Here is a 24,098-nt window from a genome sequence, read left to right as displayed (position 1 = left end):
GCTCATTGGCCTGTGGCATAATGGTCGATACCTGATAATGGTTCTCCCTCTTGTATAAAAGAGGAAGGTGTGTCACACTGCCACGAATTTTCAAACGAACTTTCTTTAAAAATTCCTTTTTTCAAAATTTAAAAATTTCAATTTTTCCGAACCCTGCAATTACCCCCAACCCTTCCGTTCGTCTCCAACAATTTTCCATCATACTCCTTTTTTCCCATCACTGGGATCACGATGCGTGGACATGTGGAGCTAGAAAAATCATGACTACGTTATTCCCTGAGAAATACGTCTAATATTTTTCATTACCGCAGATTCGGCAAGTGAATAAAAAAGGATGGTGCGCCATGAAATTAACGCAATGCAAGAGAATTCAGTCCCTTCGCCTATGTCTCCTCGCCTCTATTTCAAACATGGAGACAGATCTAAACGTAGAATCCCGTGCATTGCACCCACACCCATCTCCATTGGATAATGACGCGAGGTACCCTCTAAGGCACTCGTCGCCCGAGCCAGATCAATATTCTCGTCAGAATTTCACGAGGAATAAGGGAAACTTCGAATTTTAAATCGAAAAGAACGGCACGGGGTGTCTATCCGAGCCGTCTTGCCGCATCAATTATGCCGGGAGATTTGCCCGAAACACCAGCAGTGGCAGATGTCCTTTGAAATTCAGCAATTATTTTTTGAGTAAAATTGATGTTTTTTTCAATGGCGTAGAATCAACATGGAAGCTTGGCTGCTTCGGGCCGCCGCGCCGGTGCGTTAGCTGCAGATTGAACAAAGCCGGTGTCAGGTATTTCCGCGTTAAAATCGGTTTTACGGTGGTTTCCGCGCGCGAAAAGCTCCCGAAACGATTCGTAACAATTTCCCGTGAAATCTGGTGCAATTTCTTCGAGTTAGTTTGATGGTAAGGGTAATTTTTTGTGATAAAACATTCAATTAATTTTTCTGAGAATTGAGGAGATTTGGGCAGAGACAAGATGGCGAAGGCGCCGTGAAGGTGTTGCCAGAATGGAATGGAGTCAAGTGTCGCGGCACTCCGCCCAAAATTTAGAAAGGAGTTTTGGAATAGTAACTAAAAATTCATTTCAGTCTACTTAGTTCTATCGTTCAACTTTTGAACGTGTCCCGAGCCCTCGAAACGCTTAAAATCCGTTTAAAACCTGCCGAAATAGCCTAATTGAAGATGGTAATTTCACCTCTGAGGTTCGGGCAACCCTGTTCCCCTAAAAAATAGTTGTGGCTCGTCGAGTCTGGAGGTAGATAGGCACTGTTGTCACTTTTTTTCTCGCGTCTGGTGATCTTCTTTGATTGTGCGTTTTAATACATCATATTAATTGAAAATCAGTTTTCCAATGAATACGCTCGATGTTTCAATCCCCCAATACCGTCGGAGATAATCATTTCTCTCCGTTTTCATCTCCCCAGTTCTAATTATATCTTTGACCTTGTGCTGTAATGTGTTGCTTCTGTGTAAAAGTGGCCTCCATGTTTCGTGTGCATTTTCGTGAAATTGTCACCGGGAAATTTGAAGCCCGATATGCACACTAATTTGCCCAATCCGGCGTTATTTCCAAAGATTTTAGGCGTTATCGAAGGGAACTCCTATCCGCGACTTCATCCATTGACTGGGGTGCAGTTGAATACCCCACCTCTCCTCAAATAAAGGCTGATTTCGAAAATGTAAACCAGCCCCCAAGGTTATTGACCTTGTGACATATTCCAAGCTTTTTACTGATTTTGTTTTGTTTATACCGCCTCCCACCCCTCTAATCTACTCTTTGTTGTCTGTTGAACATTTTGAACAGATCATACCAGTGTTAACCATCACGGATGATGAATAATGGCTCTGACCTGTCACGGCCCAGAGTAGACTCTCACCTCAAGATCCCGTCTTCCAACGGTGGACTACACGGTTCCATTCCCCCACACATAATGAATCCTCAGTATATGAATGTTCAGAAAGCCCCTGACTCCATGTCTAAAGGACTATCAGAGTCTTTGGCTGGAGGGCTGTTATCTGACCTGGAAGCCGCATCGGAATTCTCACAGCAGAGCATGGTAGGCTCGCAGTATTACGATGATGACATTCTCTCGCAAGGACTCACAGACGATGACCGTCGACTGGCAGCAGCGCTGGTTGCTGTCCAACTCAGCAAAACTAACAACCAGGCAAATCCCTCTCAAGCCGATCAACAAGCGCAACAGCAACAAGCATCATCGATGCAGCAACAGCAAATGTTGTCCAATGATCTTCTCAACTCTAAGCAGCTGACAGCGATGGCTCCCATTGACAAGCCGCCAATGTCTAGTATGGTTCCTAATTACATGCAAAGTGTAGATGACGCAGTTTTCCAAGAACAGTTGAACAACATAGTCCCACCGCAAACCACAACAACTCTTCAGACAGCGCCTCAGACTTCAGCATCTAATGTAAGTATTGAATGCCTTTTACTGATATGAGTGAGCGTGAAAGAGTGGGAATCCGATACCTGTGCAATGTGTACAATAGGGGAGAGTCTGAACCGTGCGAATAACTTATTATATGATTTATTACTTTTACCTACTATCAGAACTGGGGAGAGGAAAGAAAAGACAAAAGTCACTTCCAAAAATTGCACCATTCAACAGAAATTTACATGCTAACTAATAGGCCATCTAATGTTTAATGCATCCAGGTTGATGTGACATTTGTCTTATCTTTTCTTTCCCCAGTTCTACCCTGTATTTATCAGTGATCAAAAGCCGTTACTTCTTTCGTCCTGTCCTGTACTCTTCTTTTGCTTTGAAGTCTGTCTTATCCAGCTTCCAAATTCTACGCATGAAGAAAATTGATGAACTAAGGATCACTTCAAATTAACTTTACTCCATAGTTGCATGCTTACTGTCAGTTCATGTGTATAGACAACTTCTTTTTCAGCGACCACTTTTTCAAAGTTGCATGGTGTTTTTATTTGTTTTTTTTTTATATTAAGGGAATTTCTGCTGCTGTCAGCTGTTTTGACCTAGCACTTCTTGTTTTCTTTCTAAGAATGTGTAATCGGGCCAATAGAAAAATGACAACATTGTTGCTTTTTAAATCCTAAGATGTAGGAGCTGTCGCAAGAGTTCTGGAACATAAAATGCAACTCTCCTCATGATCTGATAGGAATAGTAAATACTTATGCTACAATAAATAAAAATGAAACCATTGATTGTGCTACTATTTAAGGAGGAAATAATGAGAGCTCTTTATTTTTGGCAAAAAGAATTGTGTTATCAGGGTGTCTAGCATCAAGATTTTCCAAATCTTCTCAATTCTATCAGCATTTGAGGAAAAATCGGTCGTAAAATCAGGATTTGAGAAAAGTCGGCCGTCCGATCGGACTGCTTTTGCCTACGCTTATGCAGCAATTTTAATTTTTCCTCAGCAAACAATCAGGATTCGGAAAAATTGTGGAATCAGGATTTAGCAGTCAAAAATCAGGAAAACTCAAATGAAGAAAACTAGACACCCTGGTCATGCGCTCTTTTAAGTATACGAAAAAAATAATAAAGTGCTCAGTCTTGAGTGGACAGCAATGTGAAGGCTGCCTCTTCAAATGTAAAGGGATATTACATAATCATGAGGAGGCGAAGAACTTTCCGCATCCCTAAAATCTTATTTATTTTCAATTAGTATCTAGGTACTTTAAACATTCTTTTTTTTCATGAAAAAAAAAAAAAAAAAGAAAAAAAAACACAATGAAAATACTTAGAATGAAGGTGACAACTATAATTTCCCTCTACTCTCTCTACAATTGTCATTAGTCTACAGCCCTATGGTTTGAATTCACGCATTAAAAATTATTAAATATCTTCGTAAGGAGTTGATTTTGGTAATTTTCGTTGTGCGTATCGTTTTCTACGTGAAGTTTTGGTTATGAAACGTGTATCAGAATGGCTCTTTTTGGCACATGCAGCGATATTTCATACAATCCCTTAATTTTCTGCAACAGGTGCAAGGAGTTAAGGCTGAAGTCAAAGAGGAATATTTCTCCCAAGTGAAAGCCGAGAAATCGAATGATGATGGAAAAGATGACTTGGGAGACGATATGGGGAACGACAGCAATGCAAACGAGTCAAACACATCAAGCAATAACGACACGGACGCAAACACAACTGGACTGACTGAAGATGGAGATATTGATGGAAAGACATCGGACGAAGATGAGGACGGGGACGGAAATGAGGAAGAAGACGAGGATGAAGATGAAGAAGAGGAAGATTCGGACTTCGATGGTGAATCCAAGCAATCACGGAAAAGCCTACCGCACAAAAAGCGAATCCCCAAAAAACTGAAGAGAGGAAATACTGCTCCTAAAAGCCCCAACAGCAAAGACAAGTCAGGCAAAAAAGACAAGGTATGCCCTCATAGTTTCCTTCGTGTTTCATGCTCCATGAATTTCCAGGCAGGGTGGATTTTTAAAAAAAAACATATTTCTACACAAGTGTCATAAAAGCCTTTGAAAATAATCAGGTTTTCTCAATCAGCACACTTTCAGATTACAAACCTTTTTTTCTTTTAAGTTAAAGATCATAGATTAGTTTCGTTTTGCCATCGAGTATTGGTTGTTGTAGGTAATGTCATTTGTGGAAATTTTTCATGCTTTAGATTCCAAGAATTTCAGAGGCACACCTAATTAGAAATTCTTTAACCCTAATAGCAAAGCTGTGCCTCTACCATCACTTTTATCGTTAAAAATGGATTATAGATTTTAATTTTTGAATTTCTGCATTACTCACTCTCAGTGGGCCAAGTAAAAAAATTCAAAAGAAAATTATGTGCCAAAATATAAGGTACTCTTTTTTTAAATATTTTAATTAGAGTCCCTTTATACCCAGAGTTAAGACAACTCACTTTTGGTTGGGCTCTGGTTGGGCTGAAAGTGGCCTAAAAAAAAATCCAATTCTGATTGGTTCTCACTCATGGAGGCCGAAACGAGTGCACCAAGATGGCTGTACCTCGAATGTGAACAAGAATAATGAAAATATTACCTAATTGTGGTTTATCAAGAGTAAATTGTCATTTCCATCGGTCCAAAATGAAAATAGATTAAGAAATTATTCACAAACCAATCTCATTTTCTTTTTAATTGATCAATTTGTTGATATTGTTGTTTTTGTGTGACAGACATCGCAGGATTCCTGATCCTTATCCCTCAATATCGTTCGTTTGGGTGCACTCGTTTGTGCCTCCATGGCCAGCCAAGGCCGGCTGCCAGTCAGCTGATAATCGAGTTGTCTTAACTCTGGGTATAAAGGGACTCTAATTTTAATAAGAGAAATCATTTTAAATTTTGACCATAATTCTTTCTTTTTGATGAACATTAGCTAGTATAACTTCATTAGCTAGTATATGCTCCTAGGAGCAGTATTTACTTACTGTCTTTTAGAGTCATTAAAAATATGCCTAGTTAAATCCACGAACAATCTTGAGTTAACTCTGCTCTTATTCTGTCAAATGTGCTCTTAGCACGCCTCCATCGTCTCAAAGATTTCTCAATAAATTTATAATTTAATTTGTTATCTCCTGTCTTTGCAGTCAAAAAAGAAAGACCAAGGCTTGTCCTTAAAATGCGAGCTCTGTACGAAAACATTCACCCATCAGCTGAAGTTCTTTGAACATTTGAAATCTCATTACGAGCCCCTCATCACAATCAGTACACCTGGAACCAGTGGCAAGTCTGAAGCTGTTTCCTCTACCTCTTTGGACGATTCCAACAACATCACCCAGACTGATTTCACATCTGCTTTGGAGCTTGGCAACACGAGTGAATCTGAAAGCCAGGTAATCATTTTTTTCATTTTTATTCAAAATTTTTATTCATAGCAGCACGGCATTCAAGACTGCAGGGAAAAAGTGATATTTGCTTTTTCTTATTTCTTTTTTTTTGTGGACAGAAAAATTCATTAGAAAAGGAGACAGATCAATGTGAAATAAGAGGGTGTTCTGACTTGTAAGTTATCTTGGATACCTTCTAATGTCCAAGTCTCTGTCCAATTAGAAAAATCATGACTACCCTATCAAACTTGAATCCCTTATTATTTTTTTAAAAACCTCACCCTGTAAAGTCATTTGACAGAAATATTTTCACTATCAGGGATGCAATGTGTCAAGACTCTTGGAATCATGAGTTCAGAATCTCTCTTGCGGGAAAAGAATCTGCAATTCCATCTCTGAATCTTTATTACTTATAACCCATAGACAAGAAGAAAAGATGAATTATGTCCTCTCTCGATATAATTTAAAACTCCGAGAATTCATCTGCTGTTACCACTTTATCCTTATTATTTTTCTTGGTAAAGATAAAGATTTCTCAGCAGCATCTTATTTTCTCTCAAACTTTAAAGAATTGAAATCTGATTAATTAATTTACTATCATCCAAAACTTGAAATGAACGTACGAAATAAACATTCAAGGTAAACTTAGCTGATTTTCCTCATTTTTTTTCGTAGGTTAAAACTGAATCCAATGCTCCCACATTGTCGTGTGACCATTGCGGTAAGACTTTCCGCCGCCCGAAAGCGCTGGAGACGCACATTGCCATGAATCATGGTAAACACAATGACATGGATGACTTCAGTGAGCCTGAAGACATGATGGAAGGTATCAGAGATGTTGTTGGCATGGCATCTGGAACTAGCGAAGGAAAGAAGAAGTAGGTTTTTTTATTCTTTTTATTACCCGTTATCAATAAATCTGATTACTACTATGTGAATGATTTTTTTTATCCATTGCTTCTGTTAGAAATTCTCAAGTTTTTGTCGGTATCCAAAATGGTAGCAAACTGTGTTGTTTTTTCAGTAAGATAGAGCATGAAAACGAAATTTCCTTGATTGGAGATAAATTTTTATGAAAGTTTAATCTCAATTCTTAGAAATCTGAATGTAATGAAGAGGGTGTCACAGTACATCATTGAATTGTAAAGAAGAAATCACAAAGAAAATGAAATTAGCTTTCAGTAATTCCAAGGGAAAGAAAGGTACAGTAGTGCAGAAACTTCTCCTGAATGATAGGGCGGTCGCTCGCGCGAAAAATAGGAATGGTATCAAAATTGAAGAAGCCTATTAGCAACAGTGTCATAATTGCATTTATTTGGTAAAATCATTGTAGAATATTTGTGTTTTCTTTGGAATTTGCTAGTTTTTCGAAAAATCAAGCTATTTTGTGGTTTCAAGTCGACAAAAGGTTGCAGCTTTGAAAATTTTGGAAAAAGAGAGATGCGCCAAATGGGAAAGTCAAGAACTTTATGCTCTTGTAGAGAGATACTCTCATGAAATTTAATTTTAACCACAAGCTCTATGAGGTCTGCTATAATCTGGGTGCTGCTTTTTCAAAACAAAAAACACATGATTTGTTCACTCAAATATTAGTGGTGCATCTCATCATGTAGTTTATATCTTTTTCCATTCTAATGCATTCTAAATTTCCAGGGAGAAACCGAAGAAGAAACGTGGAAGGCCAAGGAAAGCGGAAGTTGCTGCCAGGTAAGGCTTTTAAAACCATCATTTTTCTACATCAATAATCTCAACTGCTTACTCTTAATCTCTGTTTTGGTGGCTCTCAAGACAAGCCATTTCTCTATGATAAATTTCTTGGACGTCGTGTCCAGCTCTACTATAAGTCCCTTGCACGGCCCTGAAACCAGTGAAAGAGGAATGTAGTCCAAATGCATTTTTCACCTTTGAAAAAGTTCGAAAGAGTTTTAAACGTTGAAATTAAAGCATAAATTTCGAAGTAATTAAAAACAATTTTCATTGGCTATGCTTCAGAGAGCCATACGTCACAAATGATTAATCCAATGCCAACTGTGAGCAGTTGCTAACTGATCATTCAGAGCCCCCATTATAGATTATTTCATTTCCTTATAATTCTTCATCTCTCGAAAGAATGTTACTAATATTTATCAAGACACAACAAAGGACTATGCAAGAAAGGATATACTAAGAAAGTTGGCACTGGCTAAGTTTTATTAAGATTTTTTGTTAGGATGTTCCTCAAGACCTCTCAAGCAAGACGAGCTCCTGAAATCAAACTTTCTATGTGTCAATCTTTTGTGGAAATCGGTTCTGAAAAGTGATTTTTTAGTTAGTTGCACACACATTATCCACCGTGAAAATGTTGGTGACGGCAGTGCTTGGTGCTAGTAACCCATTTCCTTAGTCAAAATCTTTTATTTTTGGTACTTCAAAATAGTCTTAAAACTCATCCGCTGATACTCGAAATTGAAATAGTTAACACCTATGAAAAAAAATTTTAGTTGGCGCCAAAGCGTAGCCTTTTAATATTCATTTTCCTCAGTTAAGACTGCCAAACCTGTAATGTCAATCGATAAAGTGGCTCTTCAGTTGTGTCATCAACTGAAATCAATTGAAATGAAGTTTTGTGAAGTTTTTGGGTACACACTAAAAAAATTCTCGTTCTAGGGGGAAGAATTACAGTATAAAACAGTGTTGGGTTGGTAGCGCTTCTCGCATGAGAGTTGACAAGTAACTCCTAATGTTGGAAAATGATGGCATCAGCAGATACATCAATCCTAAGTCTCAAAGCTAGTGTACTCGTCAAAATACTCCTGTCTCGCGCTCTGGGTGACATGCCCCTAAATACAATTGAATGGGTTATCCTCCTGCTTCATTTTTATTTTTTTTCGCTGAAGGGCAAGGGACTCAAAATTTGGCAGTTTTTAAGGTGGCATAACAGAAGACTCATGGAACATTTTCACCCTATCCTGCCAAACCTAATCAAAAGTCTGGTAATTAATAGTCTTCAGCTCGAAAGGAAAAGTTGGGAATTAAATGTCTTCAAAGTTTTGATATGCCTTGTCTCTTTTAAAGTAGAACTCTATGGAGACCAAAATCAACTGAACTTCTGACAACTTATTTTTTCCGATACTGAAAAGAATTCTCCTACCAAAACTCCAACACCGATTTCTGAGCTTGATCTGACAAGAATCTCTCCTGAAAATTTTCATCCAGGAACTAACGTCCCTTCCCTACAGATAGTCACATTTTTGGTTGGCATAGAAAATTGTTAGCAATAATTAAGTGACGAAGTGTCACAGACAGATGAAAATTGCTCAAAACCAGATTTAAAGATACAGGCTCACATTTGAAAGAAGGAAAATCAGAAAATTAAAAAACTCAAATTCACAAAATTAAAGTAACATAAACCCCACCATTTTTCGGGACTCCCAGTCCCTTCTATGAGGCTGAATTCCAGCTGCAACTGAGTCGGAATTCAGCCTTGAAAGAGGGACTGGGGAGTCTTGAAAAGCGTCGGCATTTACGTTAATTTAATTTTGTGAGTTTGAGTTTTTTAATTTTGCGATTTTCTTTAGCTCATTCATTAGCTCACAGTTCCTTACCTTGGTTTCCAGTTTGTTTCGTTTCCTCTTTCGTTACTTTCGGTTTCGTAAGCACATATTTGTCGAACTCTGATATCTATTGCCGAGCAAAAGCAGGATGACGTGATAATTGGCATCGAGTAAACAGAGCGAGAAAGAGTAAAGGTGTGAGAAGCAAAAGCTTGATTGTGTATATTCCTCACTTCGAAAGTGTTTTGAACCTGATATAAGCACTACCTTGGTCTTTGCGTCAACGTCTGGTCATTTTTGGTTTGCAGGGAGGCTGCTAAAGCTAGAGCCATAGCAGACGGCACTTGGCAACCCCCGCCAGAACCCGGTACCAGGAAGAGGGGAAGACCGAAGAAAACATGGAAAGAAGCGGATTTAGCTAGGTAGGGATACTATCCTAATCCGTCCCTGTCTATCTTTCTTGTGCTTTCGTTTTTTTTCCCCCTGAACCTTTAATCTCATGGATCTATTCATTCATTTTTTTTACAAGGGATTTGCCCCCAACTTCAAACGACCTCAACCACAAAACGATTTCATGTTTTCCTAAGTCATGGTGTCCAAGACTGAAAATAACAAGGAAAAACTGGGATTCATCAAGAAATAAAAAATTTCAGAGAAAAGTAGGGAACCTGCTCCAGAAGCCGGGAATCTTTTCCTCTACCGCTTTGAGCTATTTCGTTTTTATATTTAGCAGAAATTTTAAGTATCCATTGTTATTAAGGTTTTTATTACTAAGCCCCCATTATTGACCTCTTTAATGACGTATTTGAATCTTCAAATGATCATCATAATAAAAAAGAAGCTTCCTTTGACCATATAATATAAACAAACATCAGGAACGCTTTTGAAATTAAAAATTTGAATGTGTGCCAAAAAATCGGATGCAAGATGGAAGTAATCCGATAGTGTTTCTTAGGAAATTCTGGAGAAATGGGAGAATACTTTGGTCTCTTATCAGGGAATGAGCATGATCAAGAATTCTGCTGTGTTAAGGAAAAACGCTGTATGAACCTTCAGGCGTTGCTAAATTTCTTTTGATAAAACACTAATTTCCTGGTAAACTTATGAATATTTTCCTTCCAATTTTTCAGATGATTTCTTTCGCAATTTTACCTGAAGTTCCTGAAAATTTCAAGGAAAAATATTCATAACCTTCCTCAAAAATAAACATTTTATCGAAGGAAATTTTTGCAACTCTCGAATGTTCATACAACTTTCTTCCTTAGCACGGCAGAATTCTAGGCACCATGTTTCAAAGGGATTTGCACTTAGCTTAAAACTACTTCACCCACAAAACGAGTTCATGTTATCCTAAATACACCAGACTTGAAAAGTAATTCATTCATGGAATCTGTCAAAAACAAGTAGCATTTTGATAGCTCTGCCTCAGGTTTATATAAGAAGCTGATTTCAAAAATACTCTTTTCTCATCTATACAAAAAAGCAATCTCTGAGCTGAAGTGGCTTCAACAACGCATTGCTTCGGTTTTACTCTATTTCTGAAAGATAAGTGACATGTCCCTTAGAATCAACCTAAAATGAGCAGTATCATAGTTGTTGTTGCTGGCTTTTTAGTCAAAATGCCCCTCTGAAAGCCATGTTAAATGTTTCATTTCCTTTTGCAGTTCAAGAGTCAGTTTGATTGCAAAGCAACCTAAAAGATTAATTTCATTCGATCAATATCCTTCCACTGCAAATTTATGAAAAGAAGAAAGAAAGAAATCTCTGATACCCCTGAACTCCTCCCAAAGATACCTCAAAACATTTTGAATATTTTTATATTGATAGGTCTCCTCACATAGTCTGTTAAGTATTTCCCAGTGATAATTAAAATTAAGTTCAATTATTCCCATCCAAATGTCATTAAGTCCAAAGCTTCTGTAAACAATTGATCTTTATGCATTTTCACACCTGCCAATTACACTTAGAAAATTGATAGAAAATATCATCTTGCCTGCTCTGGGACAATAGAATTTGGCGCTCCTATTATTTTAGTGAGTTGAGGCCAAAAGTTTCGTGCTCGAATGAAGTTCATCTCTCCCAGAAAATCTCATCTTCCGGAAACTATCTTTTTTCCTATCATAGGTAGAAGTTGCGCTCAGTTATGAGTGTTGCTTTCTTGTTTGAAAATTATCAATGATTGAATGATACATTGTAAGACAATTTGATGAAGTACTTCCTTCAAAGGCAGATTCTATTTTTGATCGCCTCGAAATAATTTTCTCTTCATTAAGTCGCTCCATCTTTTGTTCTGCTCAACAGCAAAGTTTTGGCTTGCACCCTTTGCCCTCGAGTATTCACACATCGAAACTCTCTCATGTACCATGTTCGTTCACATTCCGGTCTGAGACCGCATCAGTGTGAAGTCTGCGGTAAACGTTTCTTCGCTACAAGCGCATTAAAAGTAAGTTTGCCTTTTTTCACTCATTGTCAGTGTTCTGCCTTTCCCCTTAAAATTTTAGGAGCCACCCTGGCCTGATAACCCAATTTTTAGGAGCCTAATTGACCCTTTGCATTTGCATCATGGCGCATGAAATTTGAGCCGCGTCTTGAACGGTGCGTTGAGAGGGCCACCGCTGCTTTGCCATTGCAAGTTTGAAAAAATCATGACGCCCGACGAAGGTGGAACACCGCTCCGTGTGTACATTTTTACTTTTTAATCACATGGACCATCTGTGAAGCTTTGTACAAAAACTACGAAATAATTTACAATCTTTGCCGTAAATATATCGTCAAAATATAGGCTCAAGATCAGCAATATATTTCCATTACGATTCTAGCAGTGAGATCGTAGAAAATTTTAGAACCAGCAAAAACAGATCTGCCTTTTATTAAACTGATGAAATCTTTTTATGATGAATCTGCTGTACTACTTGCTGCTGCTACTTACTTCATGACTGTTCATATGATGACTTGCCATGCTAATATTGAAAAAGCTTTAGGCTTTTGCTGAGTATAAAAAGTTTTAGTCTGATGAACTTCCTAATCGCCAGCTTTGGCGAAAGCTGGTAAAGATGAGCGAGAAATTTGGAGTGATCAATCTCGAAAGAATTTCCTACTATTATATATTAGGATAATTTTCTCCTTAGTAATATACATATATATACTTGGTTGGAATCATGAGAAATAAACAAATTTTCTTATCATTGCTCTAATTGAATTCTATTAAATTAGCAGTTTTCACTCTTGATTCTAGGGTTTTGTCTGATCAGTGATGTTATTTAACTTGTCTTTAAACCCTATTTTTCTTTTTTTAACTTTACCAGGTGCATTTGAGATTGCACTCTGGTGCCAAGCCATACAAGTGCGAATTCTGTGAAAGACACTTCCGACAATGGGGAGATCTGAAGTACCACATCACATCTATCCATACTGACCAGAAGCAGTTCCAGTGCGAGTACTGTGGCAAGGATTTTGCACGAAAATACTCGCTCATCGTCCACCGCCGAATTCACACTGGAGAGAAGAATTACATTTGCGAATTTTGCCACAAATCATTCCGCGCCTCATCTTATCTTCAAAACCATCGCAGAATTCATACTGGTGAGTTGTCAGTCTCTTGTTTATTCAGGTTCGGAAGGTTATGGGTTTTCGATGAGGGTGACTGCATTTTCTCCGATGACGATGAAGGCATCTCTAGATCAGTTGAAAATTTTCTTCTCCTGTCGCACTGTGCTTTTCTTGAGTCTTTTTTTACAAGGAAGGTACAAAACCTTCTAAAAATGATCACTATTGTCTCTGTAACAGAACCACGAATAGGCATGAAAAAGAGAGAGAGGGAAAAAATTAATTCTGGATCATATGTTTTTGTAATTTCAGCTCTAGCACTACCGTTGAAATTACAGTCTGAAAATGCTCTTAAACCTATTGAATTTTTGGTTACAAATTTTTTTATTTTGCTGGTTAAAGTGCAAGACTGCGTATCTCTATTTCCGTTCCTGTTTTATTTTCTTGTGGAGAAGCAAGGCAGTTTTCAAGAAATTACGCAAACCAATCTTCCATCGAATAAAAGAAGTATGACAGGAAGTCATCAACGACGCAAATAGTTTTGCTCTGTGGCCATCGATTTTCTCTCCATTTGAGGCTTTGATGATGCATTTTTCATCATCGGTGATGTTTGCAGGCATCCTCCTACATTATCAGCATTCTTGATAGATAATATTAAGTTGATTCTTGAGACCAAAATGAAATGAGTCCATCATAAAATTTAAGAAGTACATCGTTTAGATTTTGAGGTTCCTCTGAAGACAAATAATTCTTTGCAATAATAAATAGTTCCCTGGAATATTGTCCTCAAACCACCAAATCAATGGGAAGAAAGATAGAGATCAGCTTGAGAGTTAACTTAATTTTGTGGTTAAATCATGTTTTATATTATCTAAGGTTGCGATTTGAGATTTTAAATGCTTGTTAAGGTGCTGGGTTAATGATATCCTTCTAACTCTGTCTTTCCTCATTTATCAACCTGGCCCACATTTATTTGCAAGATCCAGGCCTAGTTTCTATGTGCCGCATGGAATTCTTCTATCTTGACACCCTTCTTCAGCAGTTTCATGCTAGTCTTGTAGGAGCTTAGTCGATGATTAGTATCGATAAATAGTTGAACTGAATGATTCATCGGTAGCAGAATGCACTCTTTTTTGGCAGAATTTTCATACAGTAAATACTGAAAAATAATGCTTTTAGAAGCAGCATTTTTCAAAACTAAAATACCTACCCTAATTTAAAACACCAAAAAGAATGCACTCTTAAAATCACAATTTGTTCGCTAAAAATTAGTAATGTTAAAAACTAGCAGAAGCATTTGCTATCCTTCCTGATTGGAGAAATGTCGTGATTTTATTCTTGGTTTGTATTATCTCACGAAGCTGCTTGTTCACCACCACATCACAAAGTGGTTAAATTTTAACTCAGTGGTGCCTGTCAGGGATTAAATAGACTGACTTATAAGGAGGGAATCAGCTCGATTACAGTGTTGTAAAAATTGTGTATCTACATTTTCATCTTTAAAAAAGGCCTAGAATAGCAATTAGGTAGTTATTGTTTTTCTTTTAAAAAAAATGAAGAAAAAAAATAATGAAATAAAAATCTAATTTTTAAAGTAAAACGATGGAGTCAATTTAATTACTGCACTCACAGGGTGATCACCGCAATATCCTTTGAGCAAATTGAGAAAGAGTCTTGAAATTTTGTGAGTGTTCCTAAGTCAAAGAGAAGACCTCCGGGACGCCTTCAACATTTTAATGAGATAACCCTGAAAATGGCAAGAACCTTATGGGCTACAGAGGTTGTGCGGAACTTTTGGATCACCCTGTGTATTTCGTATTTAACTGAAGCCAAGAAGAAATTGCATGAATTTGATAATACCAGAACCAAGCTGATTCCCTTCTTTTAATGTGTTCGAAAAAGAATGTGCTGGGATTTTGCTTACAATTTGGAAGTCAGGCAGAACCATCTGTTCAATATTGGAGTAGAAAACATCATTTTCTTTCTTGAAATCGTTTTATGATCAATGAAGTTTAGTGGGTCGAATCTTGCTGGAATTAACACCCTTCTATCATGTAGAATTTACTTCGATTTTGAAGTGCGACATTTGTGACTGGACATTTCGTTGAATATTGAACCAATGCGTCCAAGTTATACTTCATCCTTAAACTCTACCAGAAGTCCTAATCAGGGCCTCTAATCCGGACAAGGGCTACCGGAATTTCCACCTATTCCCTCCCCCCCCCTTTTTTTTTCTAACAAATTCATATAGAAATTTGCTTTAAATGTCTTGACTTCTACTCAGAAGAAAATTCATAGACTTGGAAATTCGTGTTTACTTTAAATTATAGTTTTTCCTCTTGATCTGTGAATAACTTAACCCACGAAACACCCAAGAACTAATTATGACTCAATCCAGAGGTGCAAAAACTTATTTGAAGCTTGAAACTTTTATTTTTGACGTAAATGTAGAGGGCAGGGTTGAACTGATCATGTACTACTCCTGTTAATGAACCACTGGACAAGGCACGAATTTTAGCATTCTGATACATGTTTCTTAACTAAAATTTCATGTAGAATACTATGTTCACAACAGAAATTGCCAAAATCAACTCCTTCCAAAGATATCTAATGATTCTTGCTGTGTAAATTCAAACCACCCGCTCATGAAAACTCAAGCTCTGCGTGATTCACATCGTGCACTAAACGTTATCATGACAGTCTCTGCGATATAAAAATCTGGCAACCTTAATCTTGACGCTTTGGCTCAGCTGTAGCAAATTGCTCATAGTCTGAACAACGCATGGTGGGAAATGAACATTACTCCATTGAGAAGCTTGTTGAAACCGTTGTAGTGCACGATTTGACTCACAATAGAGCTTTGAGTTTCTTGTGAGCGGGCAGTTCAAATTCCTCGCAACCAATGTGAAATAAAAACGTCAATATCTTCGTTTGGAGTTTGTTTCATTAGTTTTCGTTGCACGAATCGTGTTTTTCGTGAAATTCTGGTTAAGAAACATGTATCAGAATGCTTAAATTCGTACCTTGTGTAGTGGTCCATTGTGGTAGAGAATTTCATTTCGTCTCAAGTTAGAAAGAATTCAAGGTAGCTAAACACAGGACCACTAGCCGATGAACATTATTGATCTTTTTGTCGGTCATTGCAGACTGAATGAACCTGTCTTTGATTTCCAACAGGAGGACAGATTTTACCTAAAATTCTAAGTGCCTCTTTGAATTGTTAATACGAAAAAGAATAAATTTATCTGCATGCAATGCAAGTAGGTAACTTAAGGAGGTCGGGTCAAAAGTTGGTACTGGATCTGTAAATAAAAGTTGCCTAATGTTCATGCATGCTCATTTAATTTTGGAAGGGATTTGAATTGATTTTCAATACCATCCTCCTAATTTATTCACCAGCCTGCATGACTTTCATGTTCCCTATTATTGGGTTTCCAACCGAGTCTCCAAAACTGATTTCCAACTTGAGTCAGTTTCTCTCCATCTCGGGACAGTTATTTAGCTCTATGTTCAAAGCGTAAGCGATAATTGCTAGAATCTTCATTCTCTTATCAAATATCGCATGGTTACGATGTTTCATTTAATAAGTCTTATCTCGCCAAAGTTCCAGCGTCTTCCCAACTGTGATTATTTGTTCTGTCATGCACGTTTACATTATCTGCTCGATTCAAATTTTCATAATCATTGATTAATCTTAAAAGTGAATGGAGATCGGCCTCGAAGGGTTACTCTATCAGCAAGAATCCTGCGTTTTCCTACCCTGAAACTCGGCAAATTGCAGATGCAGGTCCAAAAATACGCTCTTTAAAATGAAAGAAAATGGGGCGACTGTAACTTCCATCGCCACTGAACACGTGCTCAATCGGGGAAGGTGTAATCTTTTGCTGGGACCCTTATAAGCTGGGATCAGAAATGCAGACTGGTGCCTCACTGAAAAAACTGTTGGTTAAAATTTCATCTGACCTTTGTTGTGGGAGTGCAGAAAAAGAATGTCTAAGAAAGCTTCTGAAATCACTGGTTTCTCAGGTAGCAATGCAAAGTGGGCTAATTCGGCCATCATTTGCAGTGCTACTACACTCCCAGCGTGCTAAGTCAGATTGAAACAGAGCCGTTTCTTAAGGTTTACTCAAGACCTCAGAAAACTTTCGAAACAAATAAATATTTACAGCACCATTTAAATTAATCCGATTTGCTACAGGCTGGAAATTCTGAGTTATTATTCTTGTTCGCCCTGGAAGTTTTGACAGTTTGACATCTATCAATCTTAGTTCTCTCTCAGGGTTTCTGGTGATCTGAAAAACTTGAAAAGTCAGGGAATTTTGAAAGAGTGCAAACAACAACCACGTGCCTTTTTCCTTGATTTGAATCTCAAGGATTGGAAATTGCGTCCTAAGTTTAGTGAAAATCAGCATAATTCAAAGAGAAGGAGCCTCAGTGGAAATTTGGTTCCAAGGTCAGGGAATCGTCAGAGAAAGTCAGAAAAAGTCGGGAAATTCGGACACGCAGTACTTTGGCAGCTGCTAGGATTAATGATATCACCAAAACGCATACTGCGCTCAATATGTTCCACTGTATCCAAATTTCCATATATCAGATGTATCAGTGATATTTACTAGACTAAAAGTAAGAATATTCTCAGGTAAAATGGTTTTACAATCCCAACCACATCCAGTTTTTTCTGGGATCAAAAAGTTAGTTAATCCTAGACTTAAACAAAAACTTTTTCAAGTTGTTATTTTCGTACTGTGTTTGAGAGCTGGTGTAATCACGTAAATAAGCTTCTTTTAGCTTGGAACTGCCAGTTATACTTCCTATTTTTGCAAGGATATTGGTATCAATCTGTCGTCATCAAAACTTTCCATTTAGAGCAAATTTTTCCCCATTTTATCTTTTATCCATCAGTTATTTCTAGAATCGATTGTAATGGATGATTGAGTTGAACAAAAGTTTAGTATTTCCAGCTGTATCAAATTGGTTGTGAGCTTTTTTGCTTTTGAAAGTGTTTTTTGGTGCATTTGATTGTTTTCGATATGAGTTTTCTAGGTCATTGAGTGAGCAATATAGATACGCCTCTGATTAACCTTACAATTTTTTCTGTGCTTTTGTGAACTTTTGATCGGCATCATATAATTGAGTGAATGAAATTGTACCTTTCAGGTGAGAAACCATATCAGTGCCAAGTATGTGGAAAGCCCTTCAGAGCACGTTCAGATATGAAAAGACACGTGGCGACTCACAACAAAGTTACGGTCACCGCGTCTCACTCACAACCGCAAAATAATATACCCGTACCCGTCAATTTGAATATGAATAACGTCGTTAATCTGAATAATGTTTACTTTCAGGTGAGAAACCACATCAGTGCCAAATTTGTGGAAAACCCTTCCGAGTACGCTCAGATATGAAAAGACACGTCGCAACTCACAACAAAGCAATGGTGACATCGTCACACTTGCAAAGTAACGATGTTAGTCAGAGGCTCGGCCTAATGCCGACGGTTAACGACCATCACGCTGCGCACTCGGCTGTGGTCCGTGCCCCTGATGGAACGATCGGTTTGGCCAAAGCGAACGAGCATGCACATCCGCATGCTCACGCGCATGCTCATGCCCACGCACATGCTCATGCTCATGCGGCAAACGCTGCTCATGATCATTATAAACACATGAAAAATCCTCAACTCCTCGTGCGATTTGGAGAAGATCAAGACTCTGCCTTACCGGACGGTTCAAGTTGCTCCGCTCCTCTCAACTTGAACATTCGTCCACACAATGACTCTGATGACGGGCTCGCGTACTCTAGAGAATCTCTCGAAAGAGAATCCAGCACACTCTACGTATGGATTCCAGCTGGAGCGGATCATTTGTTACCGGACGAGTAGCAATCACAGTCCCACGTCCCTAGTGCACGTGGGTCTCTTTATGGCAAGGTGCCTTCAAACATGACGTATCAAGATCCGCGTCGTTGAATTTTCACCGCTCGAAATTCCTGGAAGATCTTCCTTTTATGCAGTGTTTTGAGATGTCTTGAAACAAAGAAGATTCCTTTTTTTTTTTTGATCAATGAAAACTTTCGTCTCTTCCTGTCAAGGCAAGAAGAGTGTTGACTATGTTACTAGTTAACGTATCTCAACCCTGACGCCTGAAGAATCTCAGTTCCTAAAAAATGGACTTGGACCTTAAATTTAAGCTTGGTGGTTCGCAAGCATACTGATAGCGGTTTGAAAATCTTTAAATTTAGTTTATGACCTTACATGAAATTGATAGCTTTACTTCCTGTCAATTTCATGCTGCTCGCGGTCTTTAAATCGAATCCCGATGGACTCTGACCTGTTATATGCTTTTTTTCTATGTGTAATTTGCATGAAATGTCCTTTTTTTATAAACAAATTATAGTGAATTAAGTATGTTATATTTAAGCAGACCTTTATACTCTGATCTTGCACCTACAGTAGGTAATTCATGGACTGTAAGAAATGAAATGACTTTTGACTATTATTGACTTTATCATGTGTATTATAATTTTGATGTTTTCTTCAATCATGCTGTAGGACATAAATTTAATCACAGTAGATTGTAGCCACTAGTTAGTTTTGTTGTTGAGCAAACAGGAAGGATTTCAATTTACCTTTGTTAGATAAACATCCAACATTTAGTCTGGCAGACCAATCTAATGGGCTCACTATAAACCATAGTGAGATGGTCCATATTAATGGCTGAGTGAAAAATATTGACGTTTGCGGAATACCAAATTTCTGGACCAGTATCATTATGTTTCATTCAGTCGGCTGTAAGTATTTTCTATCAAAAAACGTCTCCAGGACACCTATAACTGACTTAATCAGGTCATTTTTCTATAGATACTCTGTTCTGCAACTTCAAAATATGTATTTTGCTTGTTTAACACTTTTTATATATTTTATTCGATGATTACTTCTTTTTATTTCTATTCATTTTATTTTATTCTTTTCAATTTGTTTAGTTTTTAAGTCATTACTCTAATTATAAGAATGCAGGAAGTCTTGCGCAGCCTATTATCATTGCTGAAAGATGTAGTGTCCTTGCGGTGAAGTAGAAGACTTATTTACCCTTATCGAGCAAGGATCTATTATTTAAATCTTTCTCAGTTTTTAAACATCAATGACTGGATATTTTTGAAACAAGCTGGGTTAGCGTTGAATCCATATCAAGAATTTTCCTGTTTTGTTCGCCTGGCTGTAGCGCAGACAGTTTTCTCTCTAAAGTATTCCTGTATTTAGATTATCCTAAAATGCAATCATTGCATAGGTATATTATTCTTGTAAATATCTCTTAGTTAGCTCTTTGTTTTCAAAAACAAATTTATCTGAAAGAATTGGTGCAATTCGTGTTAAGAGGAAAATGAATGATGTATGATTTTGGAGAAATGGAATAGTTTTCATGTCATTTCAGTTAAATATAGATATCTGATCTTTATCTCACATGCAAAAATAATTTTTAAACATTCTATTGTATCTAATGTAGCACTCAATTATAATGTTATTGTGTTAGGTGAGTTGTGGAGGTATAAATCGTGTATCTATTTTATTTTACTCTTAGTTGTATTTTTTTATCAGTTCTATTTCTTTCGTATTTCTTAGACCATGCCAAAATTATGCTTTATCTATTTACTCTTTTATTTTAAGCTCAAAGCTACTCTGAATTCCTAATTTTCCCCTGTAAGAAATAACTCCTAATTTTATTTTCTCCAATTTCATCTATCCGCTTGTACAGTTTTTCCAGCAGTTTATTTATCTGAGATTATTGAGACTTATATACTTGAATATTTTCTACCTTAGATTGGTTCAGTTCTTTTATGTAGGACAGCGGTTCTCAACAGTTTTTGGCTGCAGACCACTTCATAGCCAGAGAAGAGGCCTCGGACCACCAAAAACGACATTTTTTTGTTTCATTTTATTTTTTTTTAGTTAACTTTTAATTTTTGTTTTACTAAACGGGAGGTTACCTCTAAGTTTCACATTGAATCTTAAATTGTAGCAAGCCCTCACGGACGACTACTCATCAGCCTGCGGACGACTGGTTGAGAACCGCTAATATAGAATGCCATCGAATGGATTTATTCAAATTCTGTTTTTTGGCCAGGTTAAATGAACAAACATCCCTGGTATTGTTTTGAAGCCTTTACTAGTAGTAACAACTTATTGTACACTTTGAATCATTAAATGCAGTTAGTAGGCAGTCGACCATGAGGTATTATTTAATTTTAATTTTTTCTATTTTTTCCTCCTTAAAATGTCTGAAACATCTGATTCTCAGATTTGACGTTGAATACACCCAAAATTATTTGTATCCTATTTTTTTAGTTTTGTTTTGATTTTATACCCACCCGTATTTTTTCCCTGGCAATTTTAACAGCTCTTGCTCGAGTATTTGTAATCAAAATTAATAGGAGGTGAGAGAAGAAAAGGAAAAATAGTTTGTGTTCTTAGCAGACACTTCAATTGATGAAAGATGAAAGTGAAGCTTTAAATGACCCCATAAAAATTACGGTTCGATGGCTTTAGTCGAAAAATGCGCATCTCAGATTGGGGTGTAGTGAGTCTTATTTCTTGTTTTATATTTTTTAAAGGAAAACATATCAACAGTTTCTATTGAAATTTTCTTTACTCGCTCTAAATAGATCACTTAAAATTGCAGCGATCCATTTTAATCAGTTTTCCTGAAAGAAAATTAAACATTATTGGAGATTTCTTAAGTTGCAATTGAGATACGCATTTTCTGCATTCATCTATCACCATGTATAATAATTTGTTTTCTACCAAAACCTTTCAACTGTATCGGAGGTTTCTTCGCTTTGACTCTCACCAATTTAGGTGAGCAGAATGTCCGCAAGCATCCTTCTTCTCAATCTTGCCTTCTAAATTCTATGGTGCTGAGACTCAGATCTCCACTTCATCCAAGCTTGTCAAATAGGTGTCTTTGAGCATACAGGATTTACATTTTTGTGCAGTTTTGAAAAATCACATGTCTGCCACAGAAAACCTTTGAGCAGTTAGGATGTTTCAGAAAGACCAATGATCGTTGATTCATTTGCTTAGTGGTGTCCAGATACGCGGTTTTATCCGCCACTGGCGAAATTTACTGCAAACTTAAAAAGCCAAAAGAAGCAGTGAAATCTTCGTTTTAGACTTTATCTCAATATTGTTTGAATTTTGCCTTAACTTGTTTATGTCCTGTTGGAGTTGTTACAAAAATCTCTCACACTTCCAAAGAGCTTTAGTTTATTGAAGCAAAACCAAGAGTTGCTCTGAGTCCATAATAAGTTCATTGAAAGTATATCGTCGAAGAGGTACACACTCAGTAGTGATCCAGTGAAATGATGCATGAATTTTTCAAGCTCATTTCTCTCTGTTCTTTTGAGAGTAGACCTTAGCAGCACACCAAAAGAATTGAAATTCGCAATTTTTCCCTGCCTTGGCCCTTGTTAGACCATCAAAGTACAAGCAAATTCTCATCAAAGTAAATGGAGGCGTCTAGAAGCTTATCAACCATCAAACAGTTATTTCAGTAAGACAGAAATCGGACAGGAATGTCCCGAGTGATAAAGTGTGATGGCTGATAACCTCAATACGATGGTAATTAGTGACTGTTTGTCAGCAAATGCTCCGTTTTAATGATAATTTGTGTGTAATTCAACCTAATTATTTTGATTCTCTAACAAAGGCCCTAATGATATGGGAGTGGTGAATACTTGCTCAGCCAACTGACTCCACCTACCTCAAAATGCAATTTTTTGCATACGAAATTCTAGCAGGTATTGTAAAAATCGGTAACCGATTTATTCATCGGCACATCTTGATGGTTTAGCTGTGGACAGTTTTTTTGTGTATTGCTTAGGTCTCATTTGATTGCTTTTCAATCCTGATTTGTAATGATTCTGTGGACAAGAGCTCCCATCGCTAATTGCTTCATGTAAAATGGTTAAAGCAAAAAAAAGAAATAGAGAATTAGCTCATACAGCACATCTTGTTAAGTTCCGTTGCTCTGAGAAACTAAAATGGTTGTTTTATCATTGACGTTCCCCAATTTTTACAAGTTATTTTTGAGGTTTACTGCTGTCTCTATGGAAGTCACTTCATTTTTTCCCTCAAGTATTCTAAATGTTTTGCGTGATTCAGACCTGTTTGTAGTATAATTCTCCCTTAGAAGGACCATGTGGCAATAAGTTTTCTCCCTTTAATTTATTCGATCATCCAGTTCGTCGTTAAAATTTTTTGTTTGTGTTGTCTAGCAAAACTTTTTTAAGAAAGCACTCTGAGGGAACAGCGAATTCCCATGTACATTTGAAATTTCGTTGTTTAAGTTTGGTTAGCTGGCTAATTTTGAAAGATTATGAAGCATCAATGTTATCCCCTGCTATCGCTACATGTGCTTGCTATATATGCCCTTAATATAACTCTTAAATTAGTAACGTAATTACTCTTATCATGTATTGACTTCTAGACATGTAATCTTAAACTTATGATTATTATTATGGTTACTAAGTATGCCCTCTATAATTTCTACAATTTTTTATTTTAATTTAATTTTCCATGATTCGTATGATTTACTTTGATTAACTGTATCATATAACTGAACTGGTTGTAAAAAATGTAATTATTTGAAATGTATTTTAATAAAACAATTTGTCTTCTAATCACTCAATGTATCTATTAAAGTCATCACAACACTATATCTCCAGGAAATTAACAGAAAAGAGATCTAAATGGAACTCCTCTGATAGCTGAAGGATTTGATTACAATCTCTCATTTTGATTACCAAAGTTTAAAACTGTCTATCCATTCACTATATTGCACTTTTCCTGTCATACTTATTATTTTTTCTTTGGAAAGCTAATTAACATAATTTCTCGGAATCCTCCTTCATTTTTCTTCTCTTTCAATATTCAGTTCAAATTTCAAGCCAAAATGTTGTTTTGTTTCTCTACGAGAGAATAAAATAAGGGAAAAAGTTTTAAAACACCGCAATGATACATGGTTTTGCACTTTGGCCATCGTTTACAATTTTGAAAAAAAATACATTAGTTTCCTTTTTTTTTTTTTATTTTAAATCATGCTCTAAAAAAGTTTTCAGTAAGAAAATTTCTGAGTGTGGGTTTGGTTTATTTGTAAAATTAAGCCAAATGACAAAGAAAAACACTTGCCAATAGTCAAGAATTAAGCTCAAAGGTTTGATAA

The 24,098-nt window shown here is 36.9% G+C and overlaps 1 protein-coding gene and 1 non-coding gene across 4 annotated transcripts; both read left to right on the top strand.

Moving 5' to 3' along the window:
* Positions 1 to 735: 735 nt before the first annotated feature.
* On the top strand, positions 736 to 23,559 carry LOC109031733 (uncharacterized). 3 transcript variants are annotated; one of them, XM_019043439.2, is made up of 10 exons: positions 736 to 907; positions 1,809 to 2,433; positions 3,978 to 4,382; positions 5,564 to 5,809; positions 6,479 to 6,681; positions 7,457 to 7,510; positions 9,645 to 9,758; positions 11,638 to 11,779; positions 12,642 to 12,918; positions 18,228 to 23,559. In XM_019043439.2, the coding sequence occupies exons 2-10, from the start codon at positions 1,834 to 1,836 to the stop codon at positions 18,761 to 18,763; spliced, it is 2,577 nt and encodes an 858-aa protein (XP_018898984.1). In that variant the 5' UTR covers positions 736 to 907; positions 1,809 to 1,833; the 3' UTR covers positions 18,764 to 23,559. The 3 variants fall into 3 exon arrangements, with proteins under 3 accessions (XP_018898984.1, XP_018898987.1, XP_018898986.1); XM_019043441.2 differs by lacking the exon at positions 736 to 907 and adding an exon at positions 1,193 to 1,313; XM_019043442.2 differs by lacking the exon at positions 9,645 to 9,758.
* Positions 12,276 to 12,354, top strand: LOC140225555 (small nucleolar RNA U6-53/MBII-28). The gene has a single exon (XR_011900601.1). It is a non-coding gene; the product is annotated as a small nucleolar RNA U6-53/MBII-28 (small nucleolar RNA).
* Positions 23,560 to 24,098: the final 539 nt, after the last annotated feature.

This window comes from Bemisia tabaci, chromosome 9 (assembly GCF_918797505.1).
Source record: "Bemisia tabaci chromosome 9, PGI_BMITA_v3".
Lineage (NCBI taxonomy): Eukaryota > Metazoa > Arthropoda > Insecta > Hemiptera > Aleyrodidae > Bemisia > Bemisia tabaci.
This window is presented reverse-complemented; position numbering and strand designations above follow the sequence as displayed.